This window comes from Phaenicophaeus curvirostris, chromosome 8, assembly GCF_032191515.1.
Source record: "Phaenicophaeus curvirostris isolate KB17595 chromosome 8, BPBGC_Pcur_1.0, whole genome shotgun sequence".
Taxonomy (NCBI): Eukaryota; Metazoa; Chordata; class Aves; order Cuculiformes; family Cuculidae; genus Phaenicophaeus; species Phaenicophaeus curvirostris.
In genome coordinates this window covers 248,912-260,985 of record NC_091399.1, presented here as the reverse complement: position 1 = coordinate 260,985, position 12,074 = coordinate 248,912, and the positions used below count along the sequence as shown (strand labels likewise).

Genomic DNA, 12,074 nt, shown 5'->3' with positions numbered 1-12,074 from the left:
CCAACATCCTCACCCCATGAGAAATGGCATAAATCCAAAATCCTCACATGTGATGACTCCAAACTGATCTAAGCCAAAAAATGCAATCTAAATTCTCGCTTTTGCCACGCAACACACACGCCCATGCACAGCAAAAGCCAAAACCCCCTCAGATAGCAGAAGCTGGGGCTGCGCAATGGAGAGGGGAGCAGGAGTCCCACTGGTGGGGAACAAGCAGCAGGGGCACCCCAACACCATGAGCAGGGACTGCAGGTGCTTTGCAAGGATCAAGGTCAAGCTGTGAAGGATGCCCATCATTGGGGACCCCTTTGCATTGGCAGAGGGGACAAGGTTCCACCACCACCTGGGGTCTTGCAATGGTGTGGCTAATGGTACCAGCACCCCACTCCCCCCACTCTGTGCTTGCCACATAATCCCAGGACAGACTCTGACCCCGCCAGCACCCTCATTCCCAGAGCGGCAGGGCAGAAGCAGCAGGCATGGGAGCTCGCTTACCGGGCTGCGCCGCTGTGGTCAGCAAGGAGGAAGAGAGAAGAGACACCTGGTCAGAGAGCAACAGGTCAGCACCCCGAGTCCCCCAGTGCCCATCACACCCTGCAGTTGTGGCTTCGCAGGCCACCCAGTGTAGAGGGAGTCCTTGCTCCCATGGGCTGGTGGTCACCCCAAACGCAGTGCACAAGGCAGGGGGACAGCAGTGCCTGGAGAGACCCCAGAGGGAACCCACACCCCATGGGATGGGTGATTTTTTTTCCCATTTGGATTTCCGATCAGTTGGAAGCCCAGACCCCTGGGGGAAGCAGTCACTATCACATACAGTGGTACCGTAGCAGCAGAGGTCACAGACCCCTGATCGGGTTGGGTTTTTTTTTTCCATTCACATACCTTTCGATGTGTCACAACACATGCCCAGATAAGACTGCCCTTGTACAGCTTGTCAAAAAAACCCAGCCCTTTTACCACTATTACACGAGTAATTTACCAGTATTATTCAAAGCAAACAAATGACCTAGCTCTATTTTAAATACTCTAAATTAAATCAAGGGAGAAGAAAAGTAAACATCATTCCTTCCAAAATGATAGGATTTGTTATGTGCATTTTACATTTCAGCTGTAGAGACATGCAAAACAGGGACTGTGCAAACAGGAGAACACAAGACTGTGTTAAAAAAAAATGAGAGATAAGAAACTGTATTTCTTACCGGACTTTTCCTCTAAAAGGATGCAGAAAAATAAAAAAAAAAAAAAAAGAGAATATAAGATATTTTCTATCAAGGGAAAACAGAGAAATAGAAGATTTCTTTTAGGAACAGAAGCATCAGGTGTATAACTGTTAAACATAGAGCAAAGCAGAGTATGCACATCCAGCCAGGCTGTCATTCATTCAGACAGCAGATTAGACTGGTAAAGCCCAGAGAAACAAAAACTTGCATCTAAGCCACCTTATGGAAGGGACTCATATGCTTCATTGTTAGTGAACCCCACTAGCTACAGATGAAGCCATTTCCCAACCTGTTTCATTTCTTGGAAGGGTCTGTATAAGAGGACAGTTAAACCCACTATTTTACCCTTAAGCATTTAAATTTAAGGCTATGTCTTATCAGCTTTGCCCAGTGACTATTCAGAGTGGTACAAAGCCCCCACTCCTGGGGCCGAGTTTGCCATGGTGCAAAGAGGGCAGGTGCTGCTGGTAGGAAGGAGCAGGGAGGTCTGAAGACACTGAGCTATTGCTGGTACAGTATGTGGCATGGTGCAACCTGCTCACTGCTCCCCAAGAAGTTAGTTATCTTCTTGTCTTCAAGTTAAGGCACTATCATCCAAAGGGATGGGTCAGTCAGTGCCTTTGGACACAGCACCTCCCGTCCCACTGCTCTCTTCCAGGAGAGGCCAGTGCACAGGAGGGATGGGGGCCTGGAGCAGGGGTTTTCAGCTAGTTTCAGACAGGAGATGAGCACAGGACAAAGGCAGGGACCCAGACAGCAAAGCACAGAACTTCTGTGGATGCAAAACTTCTTCAGCCAGCTCCTGCCCAGGGCCCTGGTGCTTTCCAAGGCCGCCGGGCCCGTGCTGCTTGCCAGGATCCGTTGTGCTGGGGAGTGCCCAGCCGCTCTGTGGCGGCACCGCTCACCTCCCCATCTGCGCCCTTTGGCTCCGTACACCAGATTTTGGATTCTGACATAGAGGAGCAGCATGATTCCTTCTGTGCAGCCTGGCACAGGGCTTTTCCCTGAGCCCTTGGGGCTGAGTTGGGCATGTCCGCGCTGTTTTACAGGGAGGCACCTGCTCCAGCCCAGACTGTGCTCTGCCGGTGGGGGACGAGGATTCCCCTGAAGCAAAGCATAGAGCGTCTCAGCCCAGAGCCCAAAGGGTAGGCTCCACCCTGCACCATGCTAACACACGCAGGCGTGCTCACCAGGGGCTAAACCCTTCCTAACAGATGACAGAACTCCCCGTCACCTCAGCAAGAAAAACACCATGGCGAAGAGGAGACACAGGATCACATCTAGCAAAATGCGCATTTGGTGGAGTTTTCTTTTCCTGGAAAAGGCGAGGTTTGCAAGAACTGCTGACTGTATCAGCCTAGCCCTCATATACCAGCGTCAAACCACTCAAGTATTTCATTAGTAAGAATGAAAATAACCAAGGAACCTCAGACTGCTAGAAGCAGAGAGTAACCGTTCAATAATTTCTTAATAGATCTTTATTTATTGCCAGTGACAACGTTGCTTTATATTTTTTGGCTAGATTCTCTGTAATCCCTACACCGCAGGTTGCGGTACAGAATTAATGAGCAGCTACTCCCCACCTCTGCCGCGACTGTGCCAGAGCCACCAGCTACCCCCCAAGCAAGGGAGGTAGAAACAAAAGCCATGAGAGAAGTAGAATGCACCAGATAGACTTAGCCCCTTAAATAAATTCTTAGTGTTTTCCTTATCCCATTTTAAAATGTTGCACTATTTCCTCTCTTCTCCAAAATAATGTTGTCTCATACATATATATCTCTACAGACAAACACACACAAGTGCATATAAAACTGTGTGCACCAAACTACTGGGACGATCACTTTGCAAACCCAGAATCAGCTTGGTTTTGCAGTAAGAAATTCTGGGGTTTTGTATCTCTCGATCAAAATTATCCACCTAATTTGGCAAATAATTGCCAGTCTCCAAAATTCACCCTTCTCTTTTTTTTACTAAACATAGGTGAGGGGGGTTTATGCTGTTGGTTTTCATTTTGAGGGGGCTTTTTCCCCTCTTTTTTTTTTTTTAATCTTTTATTTTGTGCTTCCCAAAGCAGCCGACAGCAATTTCTAAGTCCTGAATGCGAACAGGCAGAAACTCCTTGATCACAACACAAAAAGCATCCAGAACTGCACATTGCTAAATGGGACCAAGCACTGGGGGGAAGCAAGGCCACGACAGAAGAACTCGGCATTTCCAAGGACAGTGACTTGCCCCAGAACTTTTTATTAAAAATGACAACATTACGTTGGTTTGGAAAGAAGAAATAAAATGCACTAATTTTATTTCCTCTTACCCTAACGTCTGAGATTCTTTCACACTTCAGATACAAGGTACTTATAAACCATAGAAAGATTCATCTGAAAAGACACTATTGCCCACACTGAAAGACTTTTCACAGCTGAACAGATTGGGATAAGATAACAGAAATCTTGACAAGGAAAACCAGAGGGTGATGATATTTATACCAGGAGAGGCTAAAGAGACAAGACCTTCCGTTCTAGGAATCCTGTGTTCACCTCAGGGTAAGAATTGTCTCCCTATCATCCCATAGCAGCAATGTGGAGGATCACACAAATGCTTTCCCTGTCCTGGGAATCATGATGAGACCCATCTGATATACATCCTGAGTGATTAGCACATTGAAAATAAAGGGAAAGGGGAAAAATAAGGTAACGATATATTCTGCTCTCAGTTGAGATGTTTTATGAGCAGGAGAGGGAATTTTAAAGAGATTTTGAACTGGAAACATCACTGCAACACATCTGAACTCTGCCTGCAGAGTTTTATTTGCTCCAGATAGACAAGATCCTATAAATAGGGGCACAAATGTAAACTTAACCATTGGCACCTAAGGAAGAGACCCACAGAGCACCGCCTGCTTTCACAGCCTGGGAAAGAGATAGAAACATCGAGAACTCACCACAGGGGATGGAGAAAGTGCAATGTTGCCTATCGATGCCTTCAGCTCATCAACCGTTGCTGCGCTCTTCAGGATATCTTTAGCCTGCAAAGGCTTGATCTTAATGTTGAACTTCTTGCGCGCCTCCTCTTCCTCTTCAGATTCACTAGAGGAGTAGAAATGCTTTCCTTTGGTAGGTAGAGCACAGTTAAAGAAAGTTTCCTTTTGCTGCAAGGTCAAAGCCCTGCCATTCAAAGACTCAAGACTCTCTAAAGAATGCGAATTCCGTGTTTCCAAAATGCTTATCCTAAATGCTCAAGAGAAGGAGTAGTGTGCAGGGGCAAAACCTTTCGCCATGCCTGTCACTATTGTGTTAGCCCGGGGCCAGCAGAGCATGTGGGAAGTGGTGCTCACATCAATAAAGCCAGTCCTGGCTTAGCTCAGCAATGATTTCCATCAGTGTCTGGTTTTTCTCCCCACCGTGACTGCACTGGCTCATCATCTGCAGAGAACCAGCATTTTTCAGCAGTGGCTGAGGAAGAAAGTCTGCTTTTCCAATGACCCTTCTCCAGCTGTGGGAAGGAAGCTTAAAACCTGCTGCCAGCTTACCAAATTTGGCAGGAACATGGGCTCTGGTTATCAACACCTCCTTGCCCCTTAGCAGGACATCCTACAGGAGCTGCAAATTGATTTCTGCTCATTTTGCTTTTTTTGCTGTGCAGATCATTTCTGCCTTAAGGCGGCATCCACTGTGACAAAACACGAGCACACAGCACCACAGCTGCACCCATTGCACATGGGGTGGGACATGGGGATCTCCATGGGGCACCCCACTGCAGTGCGCCCCATGCTGCTTGCGCCACCTCCTCACTTCATAGCAGTGAAGCAAAGGTAATTAAAATTACCTTCTGATCTATTGCCTGAGGCAATGCTCTCTGAGAGCCAATTTTAGCTGTGGAGTGACAGCTCAAAAGGAAAATAAAAAGGCAGAAAATAAATAATAATAATTAATAAATAAAAAGAGTCAGTGGCCTGCCCATGAACCCCAGCTCATCTTACAGTTTGTAAGCTGAGAGACGAAGCCAGCAATAAAGGATATAGCCTGGTTCCTCGGGTCGGATGCTGTATCCTTCCTCATCAAGCTCAGGTGAATTCTGGACAGGGCACAAAAAACAAACAAACAAAACCCCAAACAATTAGGAATGTTAATTCTATTTCTGGAAAGATGGAGCAGCTCGTTTCACCTGCAGAAAGTGATGTCCTGCAAAGTTCTGCGCAGCCTAAGCCCACTGGCAGCCCCAGGGGCTGCACAGAGCAAACAGCAGGGGCTGAGCACCCAGCCTTGCAGATCAAATTTCTCAGGCAGAATTCTGCAATGGCCCTTCTTTCTGAAAATTTTTTGCAATGCTTTGTTGAAGCCCTGGGTTTTCTCCAGGCAGTGCTCCAATCACCTGCAGGGTGTCAGGCACTAAAGGCACCCAGCTTCTGGGCAGTTTTATGCTATTTAAATCAATATATAGATGCTAAATACGTATCTGAACACAACTAAGACCTAGATATTTCCCAAACTAGCCACCTAGAATGCCAAAATGGCAACACGGCAGCACAGCCCAGATCAACCTGATGGGAGCTGCAGGGATGCTGGGTGGAGGGTGGATTCTTTGGGACACTTACATATCTATCCCAGTCGATCTCCGCATAAAATCCATTCGGGGCCCCATTCGCTTTCTTCTGCAACACATTGGAAAACAAAATTTACAACTTTTTAATTACGGAAACAAGAATACAGCCTACCTTATACATGTTTTTTGTCACAGCTGGGATGCCACTGGGTATTGCTGCAGCTGCCCGTGCAGGCGCTACAGAGAGCTGCTCTGCAGCTGCACATCAGTGATACACAACAGCATTTCCTATTTCTGGAAGATCTTCCATTGCACGTTCATTAGCTGAACGTATAACATTTGTTAAGGAAGAGAAGTGAAACGGCTGTTTCTCCACACACTGGGCTGTTCCAGCCCACACAGCTGGCAGCAGCAGGTGTTCCTGATGCCCACTGAGCACAGGTAGCACCGCTGCTTATCAGGAGATAAACATCTTCCCCAGAGCACGCTAAAAGAAGGATTCGGTTTGTGTTATTCAGCAGCTGAATCACCTGCAGAGCAAGATAGGTGTCACCGCTTCACAATGCGGTGAAGCCAGGTTGCAGCAGTGAGAGGTGTCCGGGCTAACCCAGCCGGGATGTGGTGTTAGTGCACATCACAACACACTGACAACATACACACAGGTTATTGCTGCTTAGGGCCAAGGGCATTCTGGTTTGGAAGGAACCTTTAGCCCTATATTCCCTGTAGAACCCTTTGCTGGTCTGCTCCAGGCATCTGAAAAATACCCAAAGCTCCAATCGACCACTGCAAGGCCAATTGGGTACTGAAGTTAGGTGATGGTCTCGATTTTGGGCACCTAAATTAGATAACCCAGGTCTCTTTAGCTGCTGGAGGTAGCACCTTAGACCCCAGTTGAGGGCCTAATGCACTACTTAAGGGTGGCAGTAGCATGGGCGCTGGATCAGGCCACCAGCACCCTCTCCCCTGTGTTTCACCCAATGGTCCTCACGATGCTGCCCAAGAACAGAGAAACCTCATTAGAAGTACAAGTGTGAAAAACCAGACTCTGGATGCAGTTACATGGGACTTACTTGTTCCATTTGTTCACCTGACTGAGCCTACATGTTTTTTTCCTATATTCTAGATTTCAAAACAAAAATTACTCACTGTTTTTAACAACCCTTTCGTAGCTGTATATCGAGCTCTGTTTTTCTTACCGAATTTTGTTTTCCTCCTGCACGCACACTCTCAGGTTTGCTATTGCAAGGTGGCTCATTGGGATGAGGGCTGGGAGGCTGGAACGGATTGGGGTTTGGCAGAAAAAGGGTTAAAGTATCGGGTGTTTTTTAATTATTTTTTCTTAAACACATAAAAATAAGTTACAAGGAATTAGTGAACGCACTACATGGTTTTATAAGAAAAGAAGGGGCTTAGCTGTAGCTCCATCAGGAGTAAGCATGGCTTTTACTGGGGCAGGTAATAGGGCTCTATTCAGCAGCCAGTGGTTTGCTGTTTCACCTCCTGCTGCAAATGTTACAGTAAGAATAGAAAGAAGAGTAGAAGGAAGAATTATACTAAATGTCTCCATCCTCCAATTCCCCTCCACTACATTCAATGGCTTCATTTTACCACCCAAAAATTGTATTGCTGCATCCTTCAGCTTGCTGGAGCACTCAAGACCCTGTCTTGCCCTGCAACCAAGCTTAAAGAGCAAGCCACCCAGAAAATCAAGAATATGAGCCTGAATGAGAGGGCATGAAGCTCAGCCCCAGGTCCCTGCACACATGACTGGCTAGAAAAGGCTGCCCATAGCAGTTCTGCCAGTGGAGGGAACGGCTCTGGGCTGTTCCTTGCATTTCGTTTATTTATCACTGCTGAATAGAGCCGTGGCTAAAGCACTACCTGAGCTGCAGACTTTTTTTAAATCACAATTTCTTAACAAGTGGCTTACAAATGCAGGGTGAGCCCAAAGCCAAGGATCTTGGATCAGGTACGAAAAAAATTGATCTCGCTAAATGAGCAATTTGGCACCCCAATTTTTCTATGGCTTTGTAAAAGGCAATCCAGCATCGCTCTCCTTCCTGAGTATGTCTCATTTTTATTTTAAGGGGAGCTTCTAACATCTGAATTTCCTCAAGAAATAACAATCAGCACAGTCCCAGTCTAAACCCAACATACTTATTTGCAAAATTGATATCAAATGGCTAAAGGAGATGTGGTCAATCTACTACCCAGATCTAGCCAGGACATTTCTATCTAATGTCATAAACAAAAGCAGCAATAATTCAAAAACAAATAACTCCTTATTTTCAGTTTAATATAGAAAATAAAAATAGGTATCGGAAACAGCTGTTCCAGCTATTTTCCCTTAACTCATTGTACAGCAAATCTGACTCAAGCCAATTAGTGGGAAAAGAAATGAGGATGCAGAGCTGGGGTTTAGCAGGACACTTGGTCCATCTGCCCATAGCACTCGTCGGGTGCTTCTGTATTGCAAATTTCATAGAGAACCTGGAATATGTCATTATTTTAAAGAGATAACTTCTTACTGAAATTCATTTTCTATATTAAACAGAAAGGAAGAGACTGTTCACAAAATGCTGATGGTGGCTGATGGAGGAATTGGCATTTAAGTGGCTGTGGCAGGAGAGGGAAGCAGGACCAGGGTCTGTGCAATACTTACGATGCCATCCCTGTCTGGTGAGCCTCTGCAAAGAGAAAAACAGAAGTGTTAGGTCCCAAATATCTGACTGCACCACTGCCTAATTAACTGTGGAAATGGTTTTCTTAATGAATCCACAGCAGCAACAGGTTTAATTATGAAATTGTCAGCAAATCCAAATTACCCGTCACAAGTTCCTTGGGAAACCCACATGAGGGTCTCGTGCCTTTGCTCTTGCATTATCAGATGACATTTTATAGTATAGATTTATTAGTATGCAAAACGTTTCTGCCAATGATCACACATCCCTGGCTGAGGAGCTGGGCTGGCCCTTCCTTGCACCCATGCCATGGCCACAGCCCTACCCTGGATGTGCATCCTCTTCCAGAAAACAATAAATATCACATATACAGCTATTTTTCTTCTACCAGAAGCACAGTCACTTCTCTTTTGAGTGGTTTTGAGAATTGATGAGATTCCTTAGGGACCCTAATCCCCAACTGCTTATGGGATTTGGACCTCGGTGACAGCAAATGGCGTGGCAGGCTCAGCAGTCATATTTAAAAGCTGTCTAACGATGAAAAGACAAATATGTTTATGAAAACCAGACGGGCTGCTCTTCCACCTCCCACATGCTCCCAAGTTTTATGTGTTGCCAGAGATTTGTCACAAATTAATGTCTGACTCAGGGCATCATCAAAACCCTGCAGGGAGCCACATCCCACCACCCGGCTCTGGGTTAACAGAGAATAATGCCTTCCATTGAACTTCTCCAATTTGTTTGCGTCTGCCTCCCTTCTCTCTCATCTTGTATTTAATCTCTTTGCACAAGCGTTTCTGAATATTTTTGGAAGTAGCAAAGATCCCTTCTTCTGCATTTCCCCTATGCGCATGAAATGCCACCTCGTGCTCATCTCCCCAAGCCCAGTCAGTGGAGGGAAGAGCTGGCAGGTCCTTCACCACCGCGCTGCAGCTCCAGCGCATCCCGCATTGTCCCAGGAGCCAGGCAGCAGCAATGTGGTGGCCGCCACTGTGCCCTGGGGCTGCAGTGGCCCAGCCATGGCAAGGGGTGACCAGAGGGGCTGTTTGAACTCACCACCTCTTGCTGCTTCCACCATGCGTTGGCTGCCAACGGGGGATTTGGAGAGCGCTCAAAGCTCTTCAGGGTGATGACCGTGATGCGACCCCGCAACGTACTAATCGCTGCTGCTTGCTAATTGCAGCACCTCCCCCACAGTGACCTTTCTCTGAGCTCATTACCATCATGAACACCCCAGAACTCATTATCTCTGTGTGCCACCAGCTTCCCCAGCCTCTACGAAGAGGAGGCTGTGAGCGTGGAAATCGTGGCACTGTCTGAAGGCAGGACCTAGACCTGGCTCCATTTATTTTCTGTGAGCAGAAGAGGAAGATGCAAAGCAGCCCATTTAGAATCACAGAATCATAGAATCACCAGGTTGGAAAAGACCCATTGGATCATCGAGTCCAACCTTCCGATAAACTATAAACGAAGCCATAAAGGCTGGAGCTCCTGGCTGTCCTACAGCCTGCCTGGCTGGTGGATGGCAGGTGGATGGACAGTCCCTGTGGTGGCCCCCCTTCTGCCAGCAGAACTCAGTGCTCAGTGCTGCACAGCCCTCTTTTAGGACGTGCTTCAGGTCCTTGCATATTTTTGCATCCCCATTTGCAACAGGCAAAGCCTCACAGGTGCACGTGCAACCAGGCTCACTGTGGCCATGGGAACACGGCCAGAGCTGCAATGAGTGTCCCTTCACACAGGAAACCTCACCAACCACTGCTTAGGTATAAAATAGTTCAGAAAAATAAATTAAGAAAATAAAAACAGCTTTGGCTGTTCCAGACATGAAGCAGTTCTGGAAAGGCCAGGGCAATGCTGCAGATGTGGGAGCAGGGATACCTGCTGCCTTTCCCCTACTTCATGCTACCAGCACATGGGCTCCACAGGCTCATTTGCCACTTCGCTTTGGGACATCTACCCCCAAATCTACCTCAGCGGTGGCCAAGAGCCCTCCCCAGGGTGGGCTCAGCACCCTACCAGCAGCTCTGCACCCACGCACAGCATCCTGCACCAAATGTGGGGAGAACAACCCTGCCGGATATTTTCCCAAGAAGAAAAACCATCTCCCACAGCCAAGCCAAATGAGCATCCTCTCCGCAAGCCTTGTGCACCTTCACTAGAGATGCCCCAACAACATAGCCCTTCACTCTACAGCTGGCCTTGCTACCTGAATGAGCATCTGTTTAAACTGAATTTGCATCTAAAAAGATCTCAGCAGATGGGCAAATAAGTAGTTTGGGCAGAGATTAATCTGCTGAAACTCTCAGAGGAGTAATTTTCTTCTGATCACCGCTAACTGCCACTGTAAATTGCAAATACGTGGAGAACTGGCTTTATTATCTCTGGAGCTCCACTGAGGAAATATCTTATGTGCTGGCCACTGAATGTATGAGGGGAAACAGCTTAATTGTACTTGTTAGTACAAAACCTGATCCAAGATGACAAATGCCTGTGATGTACCAACTTCCTTCCTGTCCTGGCACAGTGGCATCATTTTCTCCACAGTGTCATTAAAGTGGTTTATGTCTCATTGACTTACGTGGAATCAGTATCCTTTTCTTTCTTGCGTATACCAAAGGCCTTCCTTGTACGTTTTTTCAGTCCTGTAGGTAGAAGGAATATAAATATGAATACAATATTAATACACTTCAAATGAAACCTCCAAAAGGTCCCTTATTACCTTGTCAGCTGTAATTCATAAATAAGGTTAAAAAAGAAAAAACCAAACACAAGAAACTGCCAGCAGGACTTTGCAGGTAGTGAGTACATTTGCTGATGTCTTTTATTTGCTCACTTAACACTTATTAACTTGGTCTCAGCATGTGTGACTGCATATTTTACAGTTAATATTTCTAAGTTTACCATCTTAATTACATGCTCCTTTTCCGTGCTGTATGTGGATATCCACGCACAGTAGGGAAACCCCTCTTCAGTGTTTAAAAAAAATAATTTTGAGCCATGAAGCTGGTCATCTTCTGCATTGATTCTTGATCTGCACAGGGCTGAAAACCATACCTGGTACCAACAATGTCAGAGCTGGACGTGAAGCACCAGCAGACACAGAGCCCACTGGGTCAGTGGCCACCACACTGCTTTTAAAAACAGATGGAGGAAAGCAAGTTTATCCAATTTTCTCCCTCTTTTCCAGCATAAGAGATATTCAGAAAAGGGCTTTTTAATAACCACTTGCAGCAAGGACACCAAGGAAGGGATTTTGGAGCATTTTAAAGCACCATGTTTTGCTTGGCTTCACTTGTTTTTCCTGCAGATGACTTTCTGCCAGCGATGGGCACTCAGCCCCACTGCTGAGACCCAACCAGGGCTGGAAGCTTCTCTCTCATCAGATGCTGCTGAACACATCACTGCCAGTGGCATGACAGCAATTACTTAAGGTCACAGCATAATTTAGAGGTTCTGTTGGCTAAAGGAGACAGTATAAACCATGGATCTTGAGGCTAGAACAGCTATTTCTGCCCTCTTCCTTTTGAAGCTGCTTGGAGTTTTGCCTTGGTCTGGAAGTTACCCAAACATGATGTGCCATGGATCGGACATAGCTGCAAGGGTGCAGCAGTCCTGCAGAGAGGAAAAT

General features: G+C 46.5%; 1 protein-coding gene across 1 annotated transcript in view; it reads right to left on the bottom strand.

The window, feature by feature from the left end:
- Positions 1-12,074, bottom strand: part of LOC138723147 (SH3-containing GRB2-like protein 3-interacting protein 1) — a 56,841-nt gene that overhangs the window by 26,395 nt on the left and 18,372 nt on the right. The window contains exons 2-9 of the mRNA XM_069862036.1: positions 11,025-11,088; positions 8,428-8,452; positions 6,962-7,039; positions 5,815-5,871; positions 5,240-5,294; positions 4,162-4,337; positions 1,200-1,211; positions 496-507 (exon numbers count right to left, since the gene is read on the bottom strand). Of these exons, the coding sequence (XP_069718137.1) occupies positions 496-507; positions 1,200-1,211; positions 4,162-4,337; positions 5,240-5,294; positions 5,815-5,871; positions 6,962-7,039; positions 8,428-8,452; positions 11,025-11,088 (479 nt within the window). The remainder of the gene's footprint in view (positions 1-495; positions 508-1,199; positions 1,212-4,161; positions 4,338-5,239; positions 5,295-5,814; positions 5,872-6,961; positions 7,040-8,427; positions 8,453-11,024; positions 11,089-12,074) is intronic.